The 21,495-nt window shown below is 40.8% G+C and overlaps 1 protein-coding gene across 1 annotated transcript in view; it reads right to left on the reverse strand.

Moving 5' to 3' along the window:
- The window catches only part of SH3BGRL2 (SH3 domain binding glutamate rich protein like 2), a 53,180-nt gene extending 41,893 nt beyond the window's left edge, over positions 1-11,287 (reverse strand). Inside the window, exon 1 of the mRNA XM_064647397.1 lies at positions 11,212-11,287. Within this exon, the coding sequence (XP_064503467.1) occupies positions 11,212-11,287 (76 nt within the window). The remainder of the gene's footprint in view (positions 1-11,211) is intronic.
- Positions 11,288-21,495: the final 10,208 nt, after the last annotated feature.

Below are 21,495 nucleotides of genomic sequence, written 5' to 3' on the forward strand. Positions count from 1 at the left end.
CACCCCAATGCTAAAGTGCGTGGTGTCAGCTTCCTTCACACCTTTGCATTGCCACTGCCCTCAGTGATCTTCCACTGTCCAGACTAAGCACAGACCTTGACTTGCTGCTAAATATGTCCTTAAAACTTTCTTTACATTTTAATATTGATCACTTGTTTTGAAATCCTGCAGGTCTTGAAGAGGGTACCTAGCAAGAGCCATAAAATGCTCAGTGCTCACTTTGAGCTTTGATTTATCTTGTGGAAGTCATTGGGAAGCTTTAAGCTGACTTCACTGTCCTCTGGAGTGGAGCTTAATGTCAGCAATATAAAGTCCAATCCCAAAATGTGAATTCAATTATCAATCCTGCAAAGATTTATAGCTACGCATTACTTCGTTTTCATGAGAGTGCTTGTTGAAAAATAAGAGTAAACTTCCTCAGAGTACACTTAGGTACAAAGGTTAAGATTTTCTGGCTTCAGTGCTCCTGTTATGCTCCAGCACTTGAGCATAACTTTTACTGTGGGAATCACTAACCAGTGACCAACAAGTGTTTACTGCTTAATTGCTGCTGACTGCTCAGCAAAAGGAGCAAAGGACACAAACTTTTCTTTATGTTGGTTTGTCAGGTAACACCAAACAGCTTGTTAAAATTCTGTGATAGGTGTGTAATTATAGGAATTTGCTGGAAAATTCCCATTACCTTACTCAGTGAATTTCCTTCACATGGCAGGATTATTTCTGACAACATATTTTCCTGTGTTTCTTTAAGTTTTCTTTAAAAGATGGAGGTGCTTACTTCCCACTTATTTCTCTGTTTACTCACTACTAAAAATTATTGGTTTTAATATTCAATTTTGGCCATATTTTATGAAACAAATAGAATCAGGGCAACTCACTGCAGCTGGTTGTATGTGATTCACTCACAGTATTAATATGTAGCACTAAACTGTAATGTTAATAACTCCTGCTTTCTAATATATTTCTTAAATACAGCTGGGGAAAAAAAAGAAAAAAATTATAGCAAGTCTGATTCTGAAAGCTACTGAACACCTTTATCTCTCAGTAAATAGAAGAAGAGGATGCTCCTACCTATCAGAGAGAGCCTTGACACATAACCAGTAGCCTAGAGAAACTATGTGGCAATGGCACTAACTGGAAAAAGCATGAGCTGTAAATAAAAAAATTAAGAATTCTTATGGGACTGTAAAAACTGTAACTAAGGTATTTTAAAGGTTGTTTCCTCTCATTTTAAGAATCTTCTACTTTGTAACCTTCAAACCCCACAGATTTAGTCTCCTTTCCCATCTGGAAAACAAACAACTTTCATTTCAGTTCACTTGAAAGTATTTCGAAGCTGCATAAATTCACAAAAATCTATGAGGAAAAAATGAGGTAGTTGAAAAGGTAAAACTATCACCTGTTAGAAGAATCCAGACCCACTATTCCATTTCAAATACCCCAAACTAATCTGTAGCCAGCCAAGGCAATATACATTTTTCTTTTTGTTTTTAGATTCTCCCTTTTGCTCCTGTAGCCCTTAGGTCAGGAGGTTCCTACAGTTTGAGTTTCAAAACAGAGTCTAAGCAGAGTCTAAACTCATGGCCAGAGGTGATAGACTCAAATTGAGCTAAAGTGTCAGAGCTCATGGAGGTCTTCCAACCATTACACTTGACACAGCTTCTAGCCAAAGCTTCAGCATCCTTATTCCACACATGTTTAGAGACACCATCCAAGACAGAGCAGGGGACTTCCTGCCTGCATTCAACCACTTGACAACAAATGCAACAACTTAATTAAAGTATCCTTTCAAACACCCTTTGAAGCAGATTTTGAACAAATCTGTATTTCAATTATTTCAATGAATTTTCTTGCAGTTCTCAATTTTTATAAGCAAATTTATAATATTTTGGGCTAAAATTTTTGCACTCCTAACTTCTTGGTATCAATTTGGATGCAACACAGTCATTGAAAATCCAGACAGCTTTCTCATTTATCTCTTTTGCTAGTGTATCCATACATATCAAGAAGCCACGATTACTTCATCGTGGAAGTAATACAGAAAGTTAGGGGAAAGAAACATTTCACTGAGCAGTTAAAGATTTTAAAGCTTGTAGAGCAGCCTCTTACTTTACATGGCTCCTCAGCAGGGAACTGTTACTCTGTGGAGAGTAAAACCAATCAGACATCATCACGTGACATTTTGCACTTTCAGGTGGTGTACAGGTTAAGAGTGAATATCATGCTCTGTCCTGCAGCTGCTGCTGATAAATGTCCTGAAGCCATTTATTTAAGGCCATACTTTAACTCCATTTCTATTGTACAGTTCTAGAGGCTTGAAGACAATGGTACAAACATCTAGTTAAGTAGAGAAAATGTAATAAATTAAAAACATTGCTAAAATGATTTATGAGCAGTTTCCAATGCTTATAGGAGGGGCAGGGGGTAGTTTCTAAAGATTTCATGGTGAGAATGATTCATTGTTATGCCAGGTCTTCATGGAAGATTAAACAGAACTTTACTGCTGCTAAGGTAACAAAGTACACACAAAACCAAGGCATACGAGTATGTGAAAACAGAAGTATAAAAGTACAACTTTGGACAAAGAACATTCTGACTATGATAAAAGATGAATTGTATAGCAAGATACAACAGGGATAGGAGCAAAATATGAGAGAAAGAGGATATTTTGTTCAGGACTGAAAAAGTGATTAAGATGGCTTCATTTCTCACCTGAAAGGAACAGTCTGTCTGAGGCATATTAGAAGTTTTCTGGTCTTTGTGTTGTTGATACCCATCAGTTACTTCTCTGGGTTCTGTGAAATGTTGCTAAGCAGGAAGATCACATAGACTCTGCAACAATCCACATATTTGAAATTTCTAAAGGATTCTTTAGTACTTTTTAAAAATGTTAACTTTCAAAATGTTGAAAATACAGTTTTAGAGTTTCATTAAAAGCTCTGATTGTTCTGAGCAATCTTCCTTGATAGAAATGTGACTGTCATGGTAGGGAGCAAAAAACAGTAGAGAAAACATAGTGCTCCAGCCTCAACAGAGCTACAGAATATCATCAGCTGCTCTCACACTGCAGAACCCAAGGGAAAGATAACTTAAAGGCTCTAAAACATGCAAAATGGCCAAAGTAATATAATGTAAGTACAGGACTGTTCCACTTGTTGCATAATGGCACTCAGCGTGGTGGCTGAAAGCCTATAAACAACTTGGCTAGACACAGCTTGAAAGCATATGAAATAATGCTGTTTGGAGCCCAGTTCTCTGCATTCATCCTGAAAGCCACTGTATTTTTAAGGTATCATTTTAATCCCAAAGGAACTGCCAGGGTACAGTTTCTCAGTTGTGCTTAATGCCTGCAGCTGTGTGTTTTACATGCTATTATGAGTCCTCCTCTACATGCACAACAGGCAGCCCCTAGTCAAGATCACCCTATCCCTTGCAGGAATGCTTTGGATGTTTTGTTACTCACCAACATCTCTCAATAACAAGCTCAGATTCACACAAGACTCTGTTTTTCCAGAACCTTCACTGTGGCCAGAGGTTTACATTTAAGAGCGTTTCTCAGCTTTCCCCATGGTCAGATTTTAGAGATAATGTCCCAAGATAATGCTTTTTCTCTTTTGGCTTGAATTACTCTGAAACTACTACAAAGCACATGTGTTAAAGTAGACTCTTGGAAAGAGGCAGAGCTGGAACAACGTCGAGAAAGGTTTTGACACTCACATTCACAAATTTGTGGCATGTTGAGGAAAGCAGAAAGGTACCACTGTTCTTGATTTCAGAATGATTTCTGTACCATCTCTTTATAAGTAACTGAAAAAAGTAAACTCAAACAAATATAAAAAGATTAAAAAATCCACAGAGAGCTGAGTAAGCCTTCCTTCATGCCATTTAAATCTAAATATACCTAGATAATTCCAAAGCTGCATGAGTCCATTCTTCTCAGCTGCTGCCCTTTAGTCTGCTGCTCTTCAGTTGAAGCATGACTGGTTTTAATATCTGTGGCTGATTTGATTCCCTCCATGAATTTCTAATACTAAGGACCTTTGAAAAGAAAAACATTTTCATGTGAAATTCATCATCTGATACAGCTCAGTCATCTGACATGCAATAACTGAACCTGGAGATTAATACATCCTTCATGTTCTGTATTAAATCAGTCATCATCCCTTAAACTTGCAGCTACATTTTATAAGTTCCAGAGTTCATTTTCTACTTATGTCTTTAAAGATCTCACCATTGCTGAAGATGGTGCCTTTAACTGAGGGGCAGGAACTCAGGCAAGTTTCATTCAGTGTCCAGCCTTCTACTCTGCCTACTCTTTCAGTCCAAGATACTGTAAACAAATCAGGCTCAACAATGGCTGGTTCAGTAGGTTTGCATCCTTATTTCTGCTAATTTGAACAACCTTTAGTAATCTTCATTACTGCAGAGGGATGGAACCCCCCACAAATCCCATTTTCCCATCTGCAGTTCCAATGAAACCTGAATTAGTGAGCACTCAAGATGTGAAGTGCACTCAGGGAGCAGCCATAGAGCATTACATTCCTGCTAGCTCTTTCCGGGAGGGACCTTCTGCCAAGTCCTTGGAAAAACAATCCACCACCACATTCCTTTTGGCTGTTTTCCAGCTGGTTTTCCATGTCTGACCAGTTCTACTCTGACAAGGCATTTAGAAGATTCATTTCTTGCAGGATGCAGGAGAATTGGGTCTGCAATAATATTTACGTATACAAGGACAAAGAGCAAGCGAACTTGTGGAGAATAAGAAGCAGCTGAGTACATGAATACTGGCAACTTTCCCAAAGTGTATGCACTAAATGAACTAAGAATAGTTAACATTTTTATAGTCAGGAGTTTTTTAGATGTTTCACAGAACAGAGAGATGGGGAAACATCTCAAACGTGGACAGCTGACATAAATTTGGGGATAAAGACTATGTGTGCGCTCATTTCAAGCATGGGTTCAAGCCCACGAATGGGGGCCATGTTCACATTGAGGGGACACAAGACTGTACTCGGTCACAGGTTTAAAATGACCTTTAGGAACCAGCAGGAGAGAGACTTTGGCTCACCCTTAATCCTCATCTCAGAGGCCAAAGGTGCAGTGTGGACATGCCTACCCTGTCAGAGGTGTAGCCCATCTTTCTGCAGAAGATCACACACAACTGCCAGAGACTCTCCCACAGGCAGGATGCGTAAATGGCATGAATTCAACTCCATAAAAGCAGCTGCAGACAACCTACTGGCATTCTTCTAGGCCAGGGGAGTGCTGCCTTGATGGCATTGCAGGTTTCATGACCAGGGACCAAGAAGAATGAAAGAGTGTGGAAACCACATGGGTCTCATTACCCAAAGTGGAGAGGGGATGACCCAAGCTGGAGAGGGGACTAGTAAATTTGAGCTGAAGCTGGTGGAGGGAGAAGAAAGAAGAGGAAAATATGGCAGCAATGATTAGGGATGTGCTGCAGACAGGCCGTACTGCCCTACATGGGAAATCGTTGCTATTCATGGGATGGTTTTAACAGTGAGGACCCTCTACTGCCTGTGCAGAAGCGGAAGAGATGTGGATTCAGAGCAAGAGTGCACTGGGTGGAAACCAGCTGCCTGGCCTGGCAGGTCAGCAAAGATAAAATCTGTTCAACTAATACACTGAACAAAGGAACATGTAGAAGGCAATGTAAGCTAGGTTAAACAGCAGCCAAATAAATGAGAAACCATACAATGTCTCAGGCAATGGGTAGAGAAATCATTGTGCTTCCATGCATTGTCTTTCCAGTCTCAGTCCAAACTCTTGTGCTAAGTATGGACTTGCCTGTCAAAGTATATACACTTTGTGTATTCTTTGGTAAAGTAATCCTGCAAAATTTCCTAATATTTATTTATTCCTTTCAGATTTGTAGAACAAAGTTCGTTATGTTTTGCATTTCCATGTCCTGTACCCTAAGTGGGTAGATATCTGTGATACCCAGTTTACTTTCTATGCATACAAAAAACCCCACCAGTTCTATTTAAAATAACAGAAATAACTTTGACTCGATACTAACTTTTTAATGTTGGTTGCTACAGTTTAGGAAAGTCTGAGAAATATTAAACTCAACACAGCAGATACTTTGGTGTCACAATTGGATGCAGCATTTCTTAATGGAATCTAGATAATAGGACATAAAACAGACTTTCTCAGAGTTTTTGGACTACAAAATAGGCTGCACTGGAATCCAGTGTGAGGGGTTCCTCCTGAGATCGCTCACATCATCAGTTGGTCAAAGACTAGCAAAGGTCCAGCATAGACCTCATGGAAGACTTCACAGAAGGGAAAAATACTGTCTCATATGTCCATAGAACCAGTTCAGCTCCTTCATTTCAGTTCCCCACCGAATCACTAAAGCCCATAGCTGCATTGAGTATTCCCATTGAGTAGACCTCACTCAGACAAGTAGCATTCAGTGAAATAAATGGGGCTATCTGTGTGAAAAATGGATACTCCACAAAATGGGTTGCAGATTCATGCTGGGAGACAGCAACTGTGAATTTTCATGAACTCAGATTCTTTTTAGGATATGACTGGCGAGAGCCTTACAAAACTTCCATTGCATGACCCAGTAGTGAGACACTGGCCTAGAGGCCGAGAAACCTGACTTGGTTATGAGTTTAGTAGCCAACCTAGTTTGCAGCAGGCAGAGAATCAGAGAATAGTATATGTCTTGTATATCTTCATTAAAGCAACTTCTGAGAGACAGTCTCCCTTCTGATATTTCTTTTAGGATCTTTCCATTTTGTAGCTCACTGGGATGCAGCCATTAAGCATGATTGTTAGTCATGATTTTCATACTTATAGACATCTCCATTTTACTCAGACTCAGCTTTACCTGTGGTATGTTCACACTGTCTACTTGTTGCTGTCGCTTCCAAGCCTGGGTTGTCTCACCTGTTTGTCTGAAAACTTCATCTAGATGTTGAACCAATGAGAATGACTTTTATGGGACTAGGATATAACAAAGATCATGGCTGAAGACACAGTTTCTCTCATTGTCTGGAATTTGTGTATTAAGAATAAACTTGTTAAGGATTCAGAGTAAATTTCCAGTGAGACCGATCAAAAACAGTGCTGTGAGCTTCCCCAGGAACTAAGGGCTATATATACTTCTTGGCACAATTTACACTAAAATAAATAAAACCAAGTGAACTGGGTTATAATATTTCTCCTATGTTTGGAACTTGCTGAATTCCAACAGAGATAGCAACCTTTGTCAGTGAAGCAAATATTTTTTATCTGTCACATGGAAATTCACGTCTTGCTTTATTATGGGAAATTAAAGACTGTTCCCAAATTGGTTTAGTGCCACAGGGCTGGTTCTTGCACAGAAGCAGCTCTGTTATCTACAAAATATTAATGTGGACTTACTAAATTTGACTTGCATCTGCATACATAATACATTTTATGATATTTACATCCTTCGGGAATTTAGGAAACTAGAGGAAAAAACAAAATTTAAAAAAACCCAACCTGCATACACTCTTATTCTCAACTCCCCACTCTCTGGTTCCTTCTATAACCTTAGAGGTTTTTGTAGTATTGATTTGTAGCATTTCCTAAAATGTTAGTTCTTTTCTAGAGGTTCTGCTGTCCTTTTCCTGGTTTTGAAAAAAATGTTTTAGTTATAATGAATGATTCATAGCTCCTGCAGATCATTCAGGGACACCATTCATAATTAATGATTAAAATGCAGTAATAAAACATGAAATGTTTGAAAGTCAGCAGTGATGCCTCTAAAGGTAGATCTTTGACAGAAATTGCTGACAGCATCAGAAACTCTCCCTCTATAATTATATATTCAAAGATAATAATTTTGCTCTTTATTTTTTCCACTTTTGCATTCTCTCCCTTGCAGGCATCTTCAGGTCAATATTCTAGCAAGTGACAGTTTGTCTATAATTTAATTTAATATTTTTCTTTCTTAATTTACATTTTCACTCATTTTTAGCCTGCAGTGATTATTTGCATGGAAAGAAATTGTCTTCAAAGTCTATATTTAGCCTGATATATCGGATTAGAAATGTAAGCCAATCATCCAATGAGGTTAATTTTAAATCCTGTGGAAATTGTACCACGCTATTCAGTTTTCTCAGCATTGGTGCCTATCTTGTTTGAGGTCATATGACATTTAACTCCAATGTCAAATGTAATTTCCCACCAAAAGGAATACATGCAATACCCTAAAAAGAGTAATTTTAGAATTTATAAGCAGAAGTCTGAACAGATTTTTATTTTAAGCTTATGACCTGAGGACTGTGATTGTGTTTTAAAATATGCAAAGAATTAACAGAAAAGTCAAGGAAAAAGACCATAAGCTTCTGTTTATTCTACTTTTCCTACCACAAACAGTATTCACCAATTCTTACTTCAGGGTCACCCACCAGGGCTGTGTTTTAGCCAGTGCTGTATTTATTATATTTATTCAACATAAATATCAGTTCATAATGTTCTTAAGTTCTACATCCTCCATAACTGCGTCCTTTCACCTCAGTTTGTCCCCATTCTCCCTCTTCGAAGAAGCCAAACATTTTAGATATATTTTTTTTAAATAATATTGCTGTTTTCTTGGCAGCGACTGTCTAAGGATGACTATCACATTCATCATCCCCATCAAATCTATTTATATCCATTGGTTAAAATTCAGCTTGTGATCATTGAGCTGCTGATGGAGCTCCCTGAACAGCAAAGAAGTCCATGCATCCATGCCAGGAACAGTTGGAACCACTGTGGAGAGGGGGTTGAGAGGATCTGTCATCACACAGTCTTTATCCCTTCAACCTCGGAGAGGTATCAAAAAAAGGCAAAGACTGCTACCTCACCTATGTATTAGTGTCATTAAGGCTTTCAGCAGACTCAAGAGAATCTTGATTTTTCAGGGGTTTTTGCAAGGTGGCATGAATTTTACAAGTAATGAAAGAGAATATAGGGAGTAGATGTGATTGTCAAACTTCCAATGAAATACTAATAAAATACTAAATAGATGTGATTTTAAATTATGGAAAATACGGGTAGGAGTAAATGTGGTTTTGCTGCAGAACTTGTTAAGCAAGAGATCGAGGCAGTTCTGCTTTAACCTCTAAACTTCTGGATGATCCGTGACAGGGTTATTTTTGTTTTCTAGAGCATGGGCTCACTTGAATATTTCATTTCTTAAAGTGCATGAACAGGAACTGAAGAAACAGTGTTAAAAAAGAAGGAAGGACCAGAGAGTTGTAAAGTATATTCTCCTCCAAGGCCATGAGCCATTCAGGAGGATCCCCATCACTATGCAGGGCTGCACTGGTTTCATAGGGGCTCCTGGTGGACATCAGGGTGTCTCCTCACCGAGTGCTGCAGAATTAGGCTAAACCAAACATATTTAATATTATCTCAGAGAGCTAAGCTGCTTATCGCTGTGTGACAGATAATACATTATACAGCTGAGTGGCTAATAGATTAAACACAGAAAGGCTGATGGCAGGGCATTTTCTTTTGGCTTATATTCTCCCTCTAGGAATGACACTGTGAACTTGGAAGGTGCAGGAAAGAGTCTCACCTTCCTCTCAACTTCCAGGTTTCTCCAGAAAACCTTCTTTAAAATATGTATAAAGTAAATACCATCTTCTGCATGCAAAAAATTGAGCAATCCTAAAAGTCATCATGTTTTATAAATCTTGATGTGAATGGATCTTAACCAGGAATAAGGATTTAATAATTAGCTATATGTATTATTAAAGGAAGTCAGTCAAATGTTAAGAACTCTTTAGTTTGGTTCTGAAATTTCAGCTTTCAGTTTCAAAAAGGGGGTTCAATCTACAAAAGTAAAAATGAAATATCTCTGCTAAGGAAAAGATATTTGTATATAGTTATACTGGTGTGCCCAAGCAACCAATGATCCTTGTCCAGAATGCAGCCTGAGAAGGATTAGGATTTCTCATTTGTAACTATTGCCATACATGAAATTATTGGAATTGACAAGCTAACAGCATTCGCATGAAATAAAGAGGTATTTTATTTTCCAAATTTTTATTTTAGGAAGTTGTTCTTACTTAAACCATTCCAGACACTGGAACTCTGTCTCCTTCCCTGTTAAATCGGGACAGCAGCCAGTGCTATGGCTTTTGTGGATGAGCTAGCACTCTCCCCAGGGATCTCCATGCATGCTTTGGGAGGCAGCACAGGCCGGGGCACACTGCTGGTTTAGATATAGCAACACAGTTTCAGAATCACAGAATTACAGACTAATATAGTTTGGAAGGGACTTCTGGAGGCCATCAGTCAGACAAGCTGCTCAAAGTAGGGGCAACTAGATTGGGCTGCTCAGGGCTGTGTACAGTTGAGATTTTATCTCTGAGGTTGGAGATGTCATGATCTCTCCAGGCAGCCTGCTTCAGTATTTGACCACCCTTGTGGCAAACAATTTTTTTCCTAATATCTGCTCAGAATTCCCCATGTTGCAGTGTGTGTTCAGCTGCCTCTCATCATCCGACATGGCACCTTACAGAAGAGTCTGGATCAGTCTTCCCCACACCCTCCCAACAGGTAACAGCACAGGATCCCAGGGTACATTGCTGACTTATGTTCAACCTGTTGTCCACCAGGATTCCAGTTTTTTTTCTGAAGAACTGCTTCCTGGCCCATACTTACCTCCTGGAGTTGCTCTCACCCAAGGGTGAAAGTGGAGCCTGCAGGGTCTCACTGACTGGGGCCAACTCTGCAGTGCCTGCAGAGCCAGCAGGGCCAGGCTGGTACCGTGATAGGGGCAGCCCAGATCCTGTGGTCACCAGACTGGTCACAACCACGGTGCTGCCTGTGGAAGAGCTGAGGTCCCATCTGCAGATCAGTGCCCTTGGCACAAGACAGCTGAAAGCAGCTCCCGATGGCAAGGGTTGGCCCTGGCTGTAACTCCTCCACAGCACATTGGAGAGCTCCCCCCAAACCCCAGGGGCCACTCTCGGCTGCACAGTTAGGGATCTAGCCCCAAGCCCAGCAGCCAAACCCCAGGAGCAGAAACATATACTCAAAGCCCGAACTCCACCCCTTGTCCAGCTCGATAATAAAGACATTAAACAACACTAGCTCCAGTCTCCATCCCTGATGGATGCCTCTAGCCACCAGCAAGCCCGTGTGAAAAGAGGCAACCGGAGCAAAGGAAGAAGGACGAACTTGAAGGAGGGACTACGCTGTTTCCAACTCCTCTACCGCCTTTAAGGGCTGGTTTTACTCGCACGGGGGCGGGCAGGCCAGCTCGCTGCCTCTGCCGGTGCTGAAGCCCCATCTAGAGCATCGCCGCGCTACTGCGCCCGCCGCCCCGCCGAGACCGACACCGGCAGCGCTCCGGCGCGGGCAGCGAGGGGGAAGCCACAAAAACCCGTCCGTCGCCTTTAAGGAAGTGGAGAAGGGTTAAGAAACCAAAGACAAAATGGCCTGCTCGACAATCCTGTGCTTCTGCTGTCAGGGCCCTTGGCAATGGGACCGCGGTAATTTGAATTTCAGACTTTGTATTGAAAAAGTTGACGTTGAACCCGTATTTTCAGGCAAGAAATATAATCGCTGGGGTAACTACAGGCATCTTTAGCTAGCAAGTGTTGTCAAGCAAACTAATAGAAACACTGCTATGGGATATTAATGAAGGAATTAACAGATTATGGGTTTATTAATGTCAGTTGACACAGTTTGCCAGGAACCCAGACTATCAAACAAATTTGATACTGCTTTAATGAGATTAAGCATTAGACTGATAATGAAGATTGTGATTGAAATAGTGTCTTTAACAAACATCTGACATAATCTTGCATTAAAAAATAACTATAAAAAAATCAATGTAACATGTTAAATGTTAATTTTTAAAACTAGTTAACAACTAGATCATAAAATAGACTATAGCTGAAGTATTTTCATTCCAAGGGATTGCATGTTCTGTGAGCTTATAGAAGGATGTTTTTGGCATGAATTTTTTCAATACATTTATCAATGCCCTTGATGAAAACATAGCACTACTGCCCAAAAAATTTGCAACATGACACACAAATAGCTAATGTGGAAAACAATAAAGGTAACAGTTCTATTATATAGACTGACTGATCAATTGCTGAGATAAAAAAAATTGTCCAGTTTTGTTAATTTAGGTGTGATCCCAAACACAAGATTGTGCACCTAAGAACCAAAAACAGAATTAAATTTCTAGATCTGGGGCTGAGTCCTAAAATGCAATAGGACACGATAAAGGAAGTCCATCAGAAGAAGAGGGGCTAATGAACAGCAGTTGGGTGCTGATGCCACAATAAAAGTCCTAATCAAAACATTGCATAAATGAGAATTTGAATGATACAGTGTCTTAGTAGAACAAGTGTCATCAGCTCCAGCACTCCATGTCCATAATATGTATTCTGGTATCACAGAATCCCAGAATGGCTGAAGCCATGGGAACCTCTGAATATCACCTTGGTCAACCCTGTATTTGTTCAAGCAGGGTCAACCAGAGTAGGTTGTCCAGGACCGTGTCCTGTTAAATTTTGAGTATCTCCAAGGATGAAGACTCCTCAACCTCCCTGGGAAAACTTCTTGTCTTTGATCACCTGCGCAGTAGAAAATGTTTTCTTAAGTTTAAATGGAATTTCTTGTATTTCAGATTGTGACCATTGCCTCTTGTCCTGCCACTGGGCATCACTGGGAAGAGTCTGGTTCCTTTGCCTTTACTTCTTTTGCCTCACTCCTCCCACCAGGTATTTACAGGTGCTGATGAGACCCCCCTGAGCCTTCTCTTCTCCAAGCTGAACAGTTCCAGCTTGCTCAGCCTCTCCTTGTACTTCAGATGCCTTAATCATTTCATTACTTTTATGGCCCTTCACTGGACCTACTTCAGCATATCCATGCCTCTCTTCTGCTGGGGAGCCCAGAGCTGGTCCCAGCACTCCAAAAGTGCCCCACCAGTGCTGAGCAGAGAAGAAGAGTCCCCCCTCTCATCAGCTGACAGCACTCCCCACACACACACACACACACAGACCCAGGTGCCATTGCTTGCCTTGGCCATAAGGGTGCCTTGCTGGCTTATGTTAACATTCATACCTCAGCAAGAGATCAGTACCTAACTACCTCCCAGCACAAGTACTCTATGTCACACACACTCCTGGTCCAGACTGGAAATGACCTCAGAGCTGGGATCCAGTTAAAACCATACGGTTAGATCATTTCAACATCCTGCTTTTGAGAACCTCTCCAGACTGCTTCATCACAGTTATTTCACCAAGTAACAGGTAGTCATCGTCAAACAGGCCTTACATGTTGTTCTTACAGTGCAATGAGGACACAATTCACCATTTCTGGCAAACACTGCTATGGTAATTTAGCGTGATACAATTTCCCCTTCCCTGGAAGAGCAGCTTCAGTCACTGGTGAAGATTAATTTGACTCAAAATACCAGATTTACCCCAAACTACCTGAAATACTGCCCCTCATCTCCTTCTGTAGGCTCTCATAAAAGCAGTCACCAGCAACAGCATGGCAGAGCAGGCAGCTGGGGTCACTCATAAAGCTCCTACATCTCTTCCACTCAGTTCATCTGGGTAAAAGCACTCCCCTTTGCCTTTAAAAAATGTGCACTTTCTTGCTTGGAACTACTTGCAGCTTCTAACCACTAAGGTTCCTTGCACCTTTTTACTGATGGACTAAAAGTCACCTTACTAGGAGGAACAATAGAACTGACCCTCAAACTATCTCTCAACCTTTATTTGTATCTTCTGTTGGATGTCTCTCACTGTAACATTGAGTTTTGTGGACCTCTGGTAATTCTTGAAATGTTTTTCAACACCTTTCTTCAAGTGTGGACACCACAACGGCTTACCTTATTGCAGTTGACAGGTTAGACTTGTGGTAGAGGAAGATGTGATGCCACTTTTCTCTCCAGACTGGTATCTCCTGGCAGCAGCCATGGAATGGACTGGACTAAATGCCCAATGACCAATACATCGTTATCATTTTTTAATTACTTTAACTGAAATGGATTTACAGTCCCAATTACAAACTGACTCTTTCTCCAGTTCTAGCCTGCACTAAACTCGTGAGCCTGAAAGGTGCAGGATAGAAAGAAAGGAGCAGAATCTGCTCTGTGGAACAGGCGAAACACAGCCCCAAATCCATTCCTCTCTCAAGGAAACATTCCCCACAACCACCTTCTCCCATCGGTTAGTAGCTGACTCATGACAATTCAGACCATGCATCCAGCAAGAGGGCCATTCATGATACTGTGTTGGGCTACCAGATGGTTCCCCACACAGTGACCAGAAAGAGATAAAGCAAGTGAGAGTAAAGCTTATTTCACCCACTTTGTTTGGATGGGTGTTTCTCCATTTTTACTGATGACACAGGTTGTCCAGAGGACTAGCCCCTCGGGCCCAATGTTAGCCTTTGTAAACATCCCTTGTCTGAGCAGGCCTAGGATTTTTCTTTGACTATATGAAACATCCCTCCCCTGCAGTCCAGGTTAGTTCAGTCACTGTCCTTGCTCTCCTGACAACAACGCAGTGATTGATCTCATTATTTATTAGGTCTTAGAAGAGGATTGACAGTTTTGGTTATAAAACAGAGGAGGGAAAAAAACCATCCAGAAAGCAGACTTCATCAATCAAAGCATCCTTGAAGCAGAGTATGGAGGCACAACATGAATAGTATAATATTCTAGCTTTTTTGGAAAAAACCCCAAAACCGTTAAACTACTACAAGTCCTGAGAAGACAAAAAGCATGTTCAAGAATCATAGAGTATCCTGAGTTGGAATGGACCCACAAGGATCATCGAAGTCAATGTTATTTAACTCTTATAAAGAGAATTCCAGTAAGCTGATGCATACGTTGCAGGAGTTTATGCACTGCAGGCTGTAAAGGCTCCAATGCACCCTAAATAGGATTTTAACAAATCAAGGTCATAAAGTCAAGAATGCTGTCTCCAAGCTGCTGTCCTAATCAGTTGTGCCCAAAGTGCCCAAGGCACATGTTCTGCACGGAGGCATCTCAGCCTTCACAATGATTGGCAGTTCTGGATGTGTCTCATGGACAACTTCAGCCTGCCTACTCTCCCTTAACAAGTTTGACTTGAGAGGCACATCCAGAAATCCAAGGACCTAAGTTTCAACTCCCTCCTCTGAGTGGACACATCCCTACATCCTACTTTCCCAAAGTCTGTGATATGCAAGACTGTGGGCTGAAATGGTGGCACTTCTTCCTCCTGGGAAACATTCAATTTTCCATTAAAAAAATAAAAATAAAAACTTTAATGACATGATCAGGTGTCTAGAAGCGGTGTGAGTCATTTAGGTCTTTTTCTTAGTTTAACACTAATAATCAAAATGTGTCTCCATTTTGAATGAAGATTTTTTTTAAGGGGAAGATTTTTCTTCATCCCTATACAACATTTGTGTAACTGGAACAATAAAACTGTTTTCAAAGCAGTCACATTCAATGCTGAAGCCAAATTTATTTTAACATAACAACCATTCTCTTTACTGGTTTCAAAGATATATTTGACCTTATTCCTCCACAACATAATTTATATCACTAAACTCTACAGAGACAGAACAAAATTCATTTCCTATCCTAGCAGTAGAAATTAATTTTAAAGCCAAAAGAGATGGATGTTCAGAAGCAAAACACATCGCTTCTGATTAAACAATTTGTCAAAATTATTTGGTCACTGCATTTTTTTTGTCAAAGACTAATACACATATTGTGAATACAAAATTGTAGATTATGCAAAAGCAGCAGAAACAAGTCCAGAGATGCCACGTTTGTCCTTCAAAAAGTGGTTTTCTGGAAAAACATTACTAAAACCTTCCAAGAATAAATGCAGTATTTAACATAAAACTGCCAGAACCTGAATAATACGTATGAAATTTTCCTCCCAGTAGCATATGTCTTCCAAAGAGAGATGTCCTTAAACTGAAATGTCTCCTTCAAATACTTTCTTTCTAATCAAACATGCAATACTTGCTCAGCATCTTCCCCACCTTCCCAGGCTTTACTGGGGTTTTTTTGTAATTTAAATTGCTTATAAATTACTTGTTGCTGGACCATAAGCAATTACCTTGTTTTAATTTGGGCGCTTGCTAAAAGACAACATGAGAAACTAAAACTTCATATTGTAGTATTGGAGCACCTTATTTTATTATGTGGAAGTGTTAATTCATCACATTGTAAATTACATTCCTGTGATTCACCAGCAAACACTTCTGCTATCCATCTGGTATTTCTCCACAAGGCAGTTGTGAGCTCAAAATCCAAGCAGGTATACTAACACAAAGAATTATAATAAATGCCTAAAATCTCTGAAATCAACTAGTACTGTAAAGTATGTGTAAATGTTTCTTTCACTGCACTATGCTTTCCCTTTAATATTTCCATATTTTACAGCCTTGGAAAACTGTATTATTAAAAGCAAATCCCCATGAACAATGCCCAATGCATCTTTTATACATCTTCAAGTTCAGCTGAGTTCATGGAAGTCCATTCTCCGGTGCCTGTCAGAGACACAAAAGAGGTGTCAGGTGCACTGCAGCAGCTCCAATGCCACCGTGGTCAGAAAATGCTCAAGAAAATCCCCTTGAGGGGGTTGCAACTTGTCATAGTATGAGAAGTGACACCAGAAGACATGTTTCAAGGAATTATAACACTAAGTTGTAAAAGGTGAGCGGTTGCTATTCAGCCGATGACTCAGGAGCACTCGCAAAAAGAAACGGTGGAAAGGTTTTGGATCCCTTCAAGTCACAGGGCATGGGAGGCAAACTCTGAAAGTGATCTTGGGCTTTTCATTTCTCAAGGTCAGTGAACCTACAGTAAGAAAAGCAGCTGGCCTCCAATAAAACCACAGCTTATTTTGACACATTACAAGGAGACCGTGAATATTTATAACGTCAAAACAGACTGACATTTAATTTTATTTGTATTAGAATTTGAAATATTTTGATTATATGACTGGAAATAATTGAGAGCAAAGGGAGGTGTGTGGTCATACACAATGTATCTTGTATACAGGAGAATATTACAATATATGTAAAGGAAAAAACCTTCAGCTGAACCATAACTATATCCATACTCATGCTCTAATAGAGAGATCTTACTGACCTTGTAGGCCACCTTTATAGCAGTGGAGAGTGGGAACAAATTATGTGTGGACTCAATGATCTTAAAGGTCTTTTTCAACCTAAATGATGCTGTGATTCTATTCTCTAAATATCTGCCTTGCTACTGGGAGCAGCTGCCTGAACTAGCACTCCTGGCTACCCAGACCTGTGGAACTGCTTTGAGCCAAAATCTCTTTAGTATAAACTCACTGACTTTAAACAAAGATTTTTTTACAGTGTGAATGCAAAATACCACCTTAGGTATATGTTCTAGTGTGCAAGGCAGTACCATATAGCCTATTCTGAGGGGAAGCATCAGAAAATGTGAAGGCTCAAGGATCCAAAAGGGATCTTCTTTGGTACTTCATACTCAACCTGATAGTTTTCACCAGCCTTTGATCTTTTGCATAAACTGAGTGTCTAAACCTAAATCTCATGGTGAATTTTCACACCATGCTGTGTTCCTGCTTAAAGCAAGGAGTATGTCACTTTGGCTCCCTCATTTATATTTCCATGCATACTTTAAGTCACCACTTCTTCAAGAAGTTGTGGTATCGAAAGCAATACCATGAAGATTTTCCCCTTCCAAATTTGATCATCTTTGTTCTGGCAATTCAGGGAATCTGTTGTATCCATCACATTAGATAAACTCATTGTAACAGTTCCTGCCCCATATGGTACAGCCATTGCTGTGATGCAGTGGAAATCAATAGCAATTTCTCTATGCATCAGGGATTCCCCGCCAATATTTATGTATGACAATTAAATGAGCATGGGTTCCACTACTCTGAATAAGCCCAGGGCCTTTATCCCTGTTGGTACCTCTGGGAGTATCAATCTGTGTGACACTATGACCTGATTTAGTTTTTGAAGGCTTCCACCCCTCTTTCTAAAACATCCCTCCCCTCAGTTAAGCTCCGAGGCTGATATTCTTTTCGAGCCTTCTACTTCCCCCTCCAGCTTTTGAATTACATACTAATTACATACTCTGTTTCAACGACCTTCCCGTCCAAGCAATCACTTAAGACATCAGTCTTGCTCTACACAGACAGAAGAAAATTGCAAAACTTTATTTCTTGCTCAGGTGATTCATATATTTGTCCTGTCCAAGGGAATCTGAAATACCACATCATCATTTATCTGCACTGTGTCAGCTGTTAGGTTGTTAGGACAATATCTAAAATACATTATTTGTAGGTTTTAGATTAACAAACTTCCATCAGTTAATCCCTATGCCAACCTTTTGCAATATCTGTATGTATTCCAGCTCAGCAGCTGATTAAAATCTGTTGGCATTATTCTTAACGGAGCATTTGATGGAGAAGTCTGATAAGATGCCATTTGTTCTGAACAAGAGGCCTGTTTTCAGTATGACTCAATACCTGTATTCAATACCTATATTACACATACATACTATCTGAACTCAACACCTGTATTACTTACATTCAGAAACTAATCATTAGTTGGTTACTAACCAAGCCCCAAATGGTTAGTCATGACAATTAACCTATAAATTATCAACAAAAAAAAAGTCCCTTACATGTCTTTTAATGCTTTCTCTGGTTGGTTTTTTAATTGCTTTTTCTGCTTACAATTTTCCTAACTATGCTGGACATAGAGATGGATTATGAATCCTTTTCATCCTATTTACAGCAGCAACAGCATTTCAGATTCTGGCCTGGCTTGCTGCCAGATGCAAGCAGTACATTTTCTCCAGTTGCAAGCAATAAAATTATTCTGTCTTTGTCATTCCCTGGATCTTTTTGAAGGACATCAATGATTCTCTGCCAGTGTTGCTGTGATGAATTATGTGGTTTAACTGTTTAGCACAAAGGTGAGCTACGCAAAGCCACAGAAGGATGAATTTTAAAAATGAGCCACATGAGTTTTTGTTTATTTAAAGCGATTTCATAATACTAAGGCAAGTATAGCAAAATTATTCAGTGCAATTAGGGAGACAATCAAAATTAGGAAATTCATAGGCTGGGTTTTGGGTTTTTTGCATGCTTCATGCCTGTTTTCTTGGATTTTAGGATCAAAAAATTAAGAGCTCCATTCAGCTTGGGAGAATCCATGTCAGGTTATGCCTCACAGGTACTTTATTGCTTTTGAAATACCAGTGTCTATCTCCTCTTTTTTCACAGGAGTTTATGCTGACATGTTTATGATCACATTCTAGCCTACTCACTAAATCACATTTTCAAATAATTTAATTAAGAATACTCAGAGTTCTTGCACACAATGCGCATAATTTTTGAGAATCTCTGAATTATTTCACAAGCATTATTTTTTTTATTTTTCCTTCTAAAATTTATGGTCGGGGAGGAGGGGATGGCAATATTTTAATTTCCAGTGCATTAAAACTCTAATTTCTCACATATTTCCTTAGTTTTATTGTGAAGAAAGTGGAGGGTTTTGCCTGAAAATATTGCCATGGTAAAAAAAACTGGTACTTTTTCCTGTTTCCTCCATTTTATTGTTTTTATTTAATGGTCAATGAGCATTAATCTTGAACATCCAGAACTGTAGAAACTCAGTTTTGTCAAATGCAAATCTGTCTTCTTCTCAAGAATGTCCCATTTATGTCTTCCCATGCAGGCAGGTTATAATTTTCGTACCAAATGTTCTGCTTTATCCTACTCCACCCAAATTCTTGTTTCGCTTCCATCATTGTGCTATCATAACATATTCCATCAGCCAGTGATGCAAGCAAGATCTGCTATTTCCTTTGCCTTCCTCTCTTTAGAAAGAAGTTTGTTTAACTACATTTATTAACAAAGATTAGCATTAGGGTAAAAAAAAATACAACATTAACTTGGAGTAATAAAAGTCAAGGTTTAGAAACTCTCTTACTTCTTTGTAGAATAAACCACAACAGCCTCATTAAATTGGGCCTGCCTTTGAATTCAAGTGTATTTGCTGACTTTAGGCAGTACTTTTATCCTTTTGTCAGTACAATCCATTTTGCTTCAAGTTCTAGACATTTTATAATCTGCTAGCGTTCCTCTTTCATTTTTTCCTGCTAAATTGGGGGAGTTTTGCTTTTAAATTACACCATGCACACACAGAGATATACATGTACGTATGCATAAAACCTGTCACATATTGGTCATACTGGCTATTTCTTTAACTCCTATCCTAGAAAAACATTTCAGCAGAGAGCACTTTCTCTGCTTTTGCTCTCATCCCTAACCAGTCGTTACACCCAGGTGCTGCCCTGACCCAAAGCTTTAAGACCTGTTTAAGATGGCAATGCCGGCATGTGCCCGAGTCCCCCCAAAGGCTTCCCTCAGTCCCACTGCCCGGAGGGGTTGTGAGGAGGTGCAATGAGTGCCAGCATTGTGGTGGGCTGCTCATCCACCCCCATGCTCCCTGGCAGCTCCCTGAACAGAATCACAGATTCATTCCAGTTGGAAAAGACCTCTGAGGTCATCGAGTCCAGCCTAGGACCGATAGGACTGAACGCCACCATGTCAACTAGACCGTGGCACTAAATGCCATGTCCAGTCTTTCCTTAAACGCCTCCAGGGATGGCGACTCCACCACCTCACTGCGTAGCCCATTCCAACCTAATCACCTTTTCTGTGTGAAATTCCTCCTAATGTCAAACCTAAATCTCCCCTGGTGCAGCTTGAGACTGTCCTGTCATCCAGTGGCCAGTTGCCTGGGAGAAAAGACCAACGCCCACTTGGCTACGACCTCCTTTCAGGTAGTTGTAGAGAGCAACAAGGTCACTCCTGAGCCTCCTTTTCCACAGGCTGAACAACCTCAGCTCCCTTAGCTGCTTCTTACAGGACATGAGCTCCAGATCCTTCATCAGCTTTGTTACCCATCTCTGGACACAGTCCAGCACCTCAATGTCCTTCCTGAACTGAGGAGCCCAGAACTGACACAGCACTCGAGGTGCAGCCTCAGCAGTGCTGAGTATAGAGGAAGAATCGCTGCTCTGGTCCTGCTGCCACACTGTTCTTGATACAGGCCGGGATGCCATTGGCCTTCTTGGCCACCTGGGCACACTGCTGGCTCATGTTCAGCCGCTGTCAACCAGTGCTCTCGGGTCCTTTTCCCCGGGCTGCTGTCCTGCGATGTCACACACGCGGCCCTACAGAACCAAGACGGTGACGGCAGGACAGGTCAGAGACTCAGGGAGGGCAGGAGAGACTCAGGGAGGGCAGAGCAGGGCAGAGCAGGGCAGGGCAGGGCAGACCCAGGGTAAGGCCGCGGCCCCGCCGCCCCCGCCAGGTCTCCCCCGGCGCCGCGCCAGCCGGGCCCGCAGCGCCCCCTGCCGGCGCGGTCGGAGCCGCGCGGAGCGGCAGCGCGACCGGAGCCCCTCACGGCACCCCCCGCCCTGCAGCACCTCAGCCAATCAGCAGC

Source organism: Pseudopipra pipra, chromosome 3 (assembly GCF_036250125.1).
Source record: "Pseudopipra pipra isolate bDixPip1 chromosome 3, bDixPip1.hap1, whole genome shotgun sequence".
In the NCBI taxonomy this organism is placed as follows: domain Eukaryota; kingdom Metazoa; phylum Chordata; class Aves; order Passeriformes; family Pipridae; genus Pseudopipra; species Pseudopipra pipra.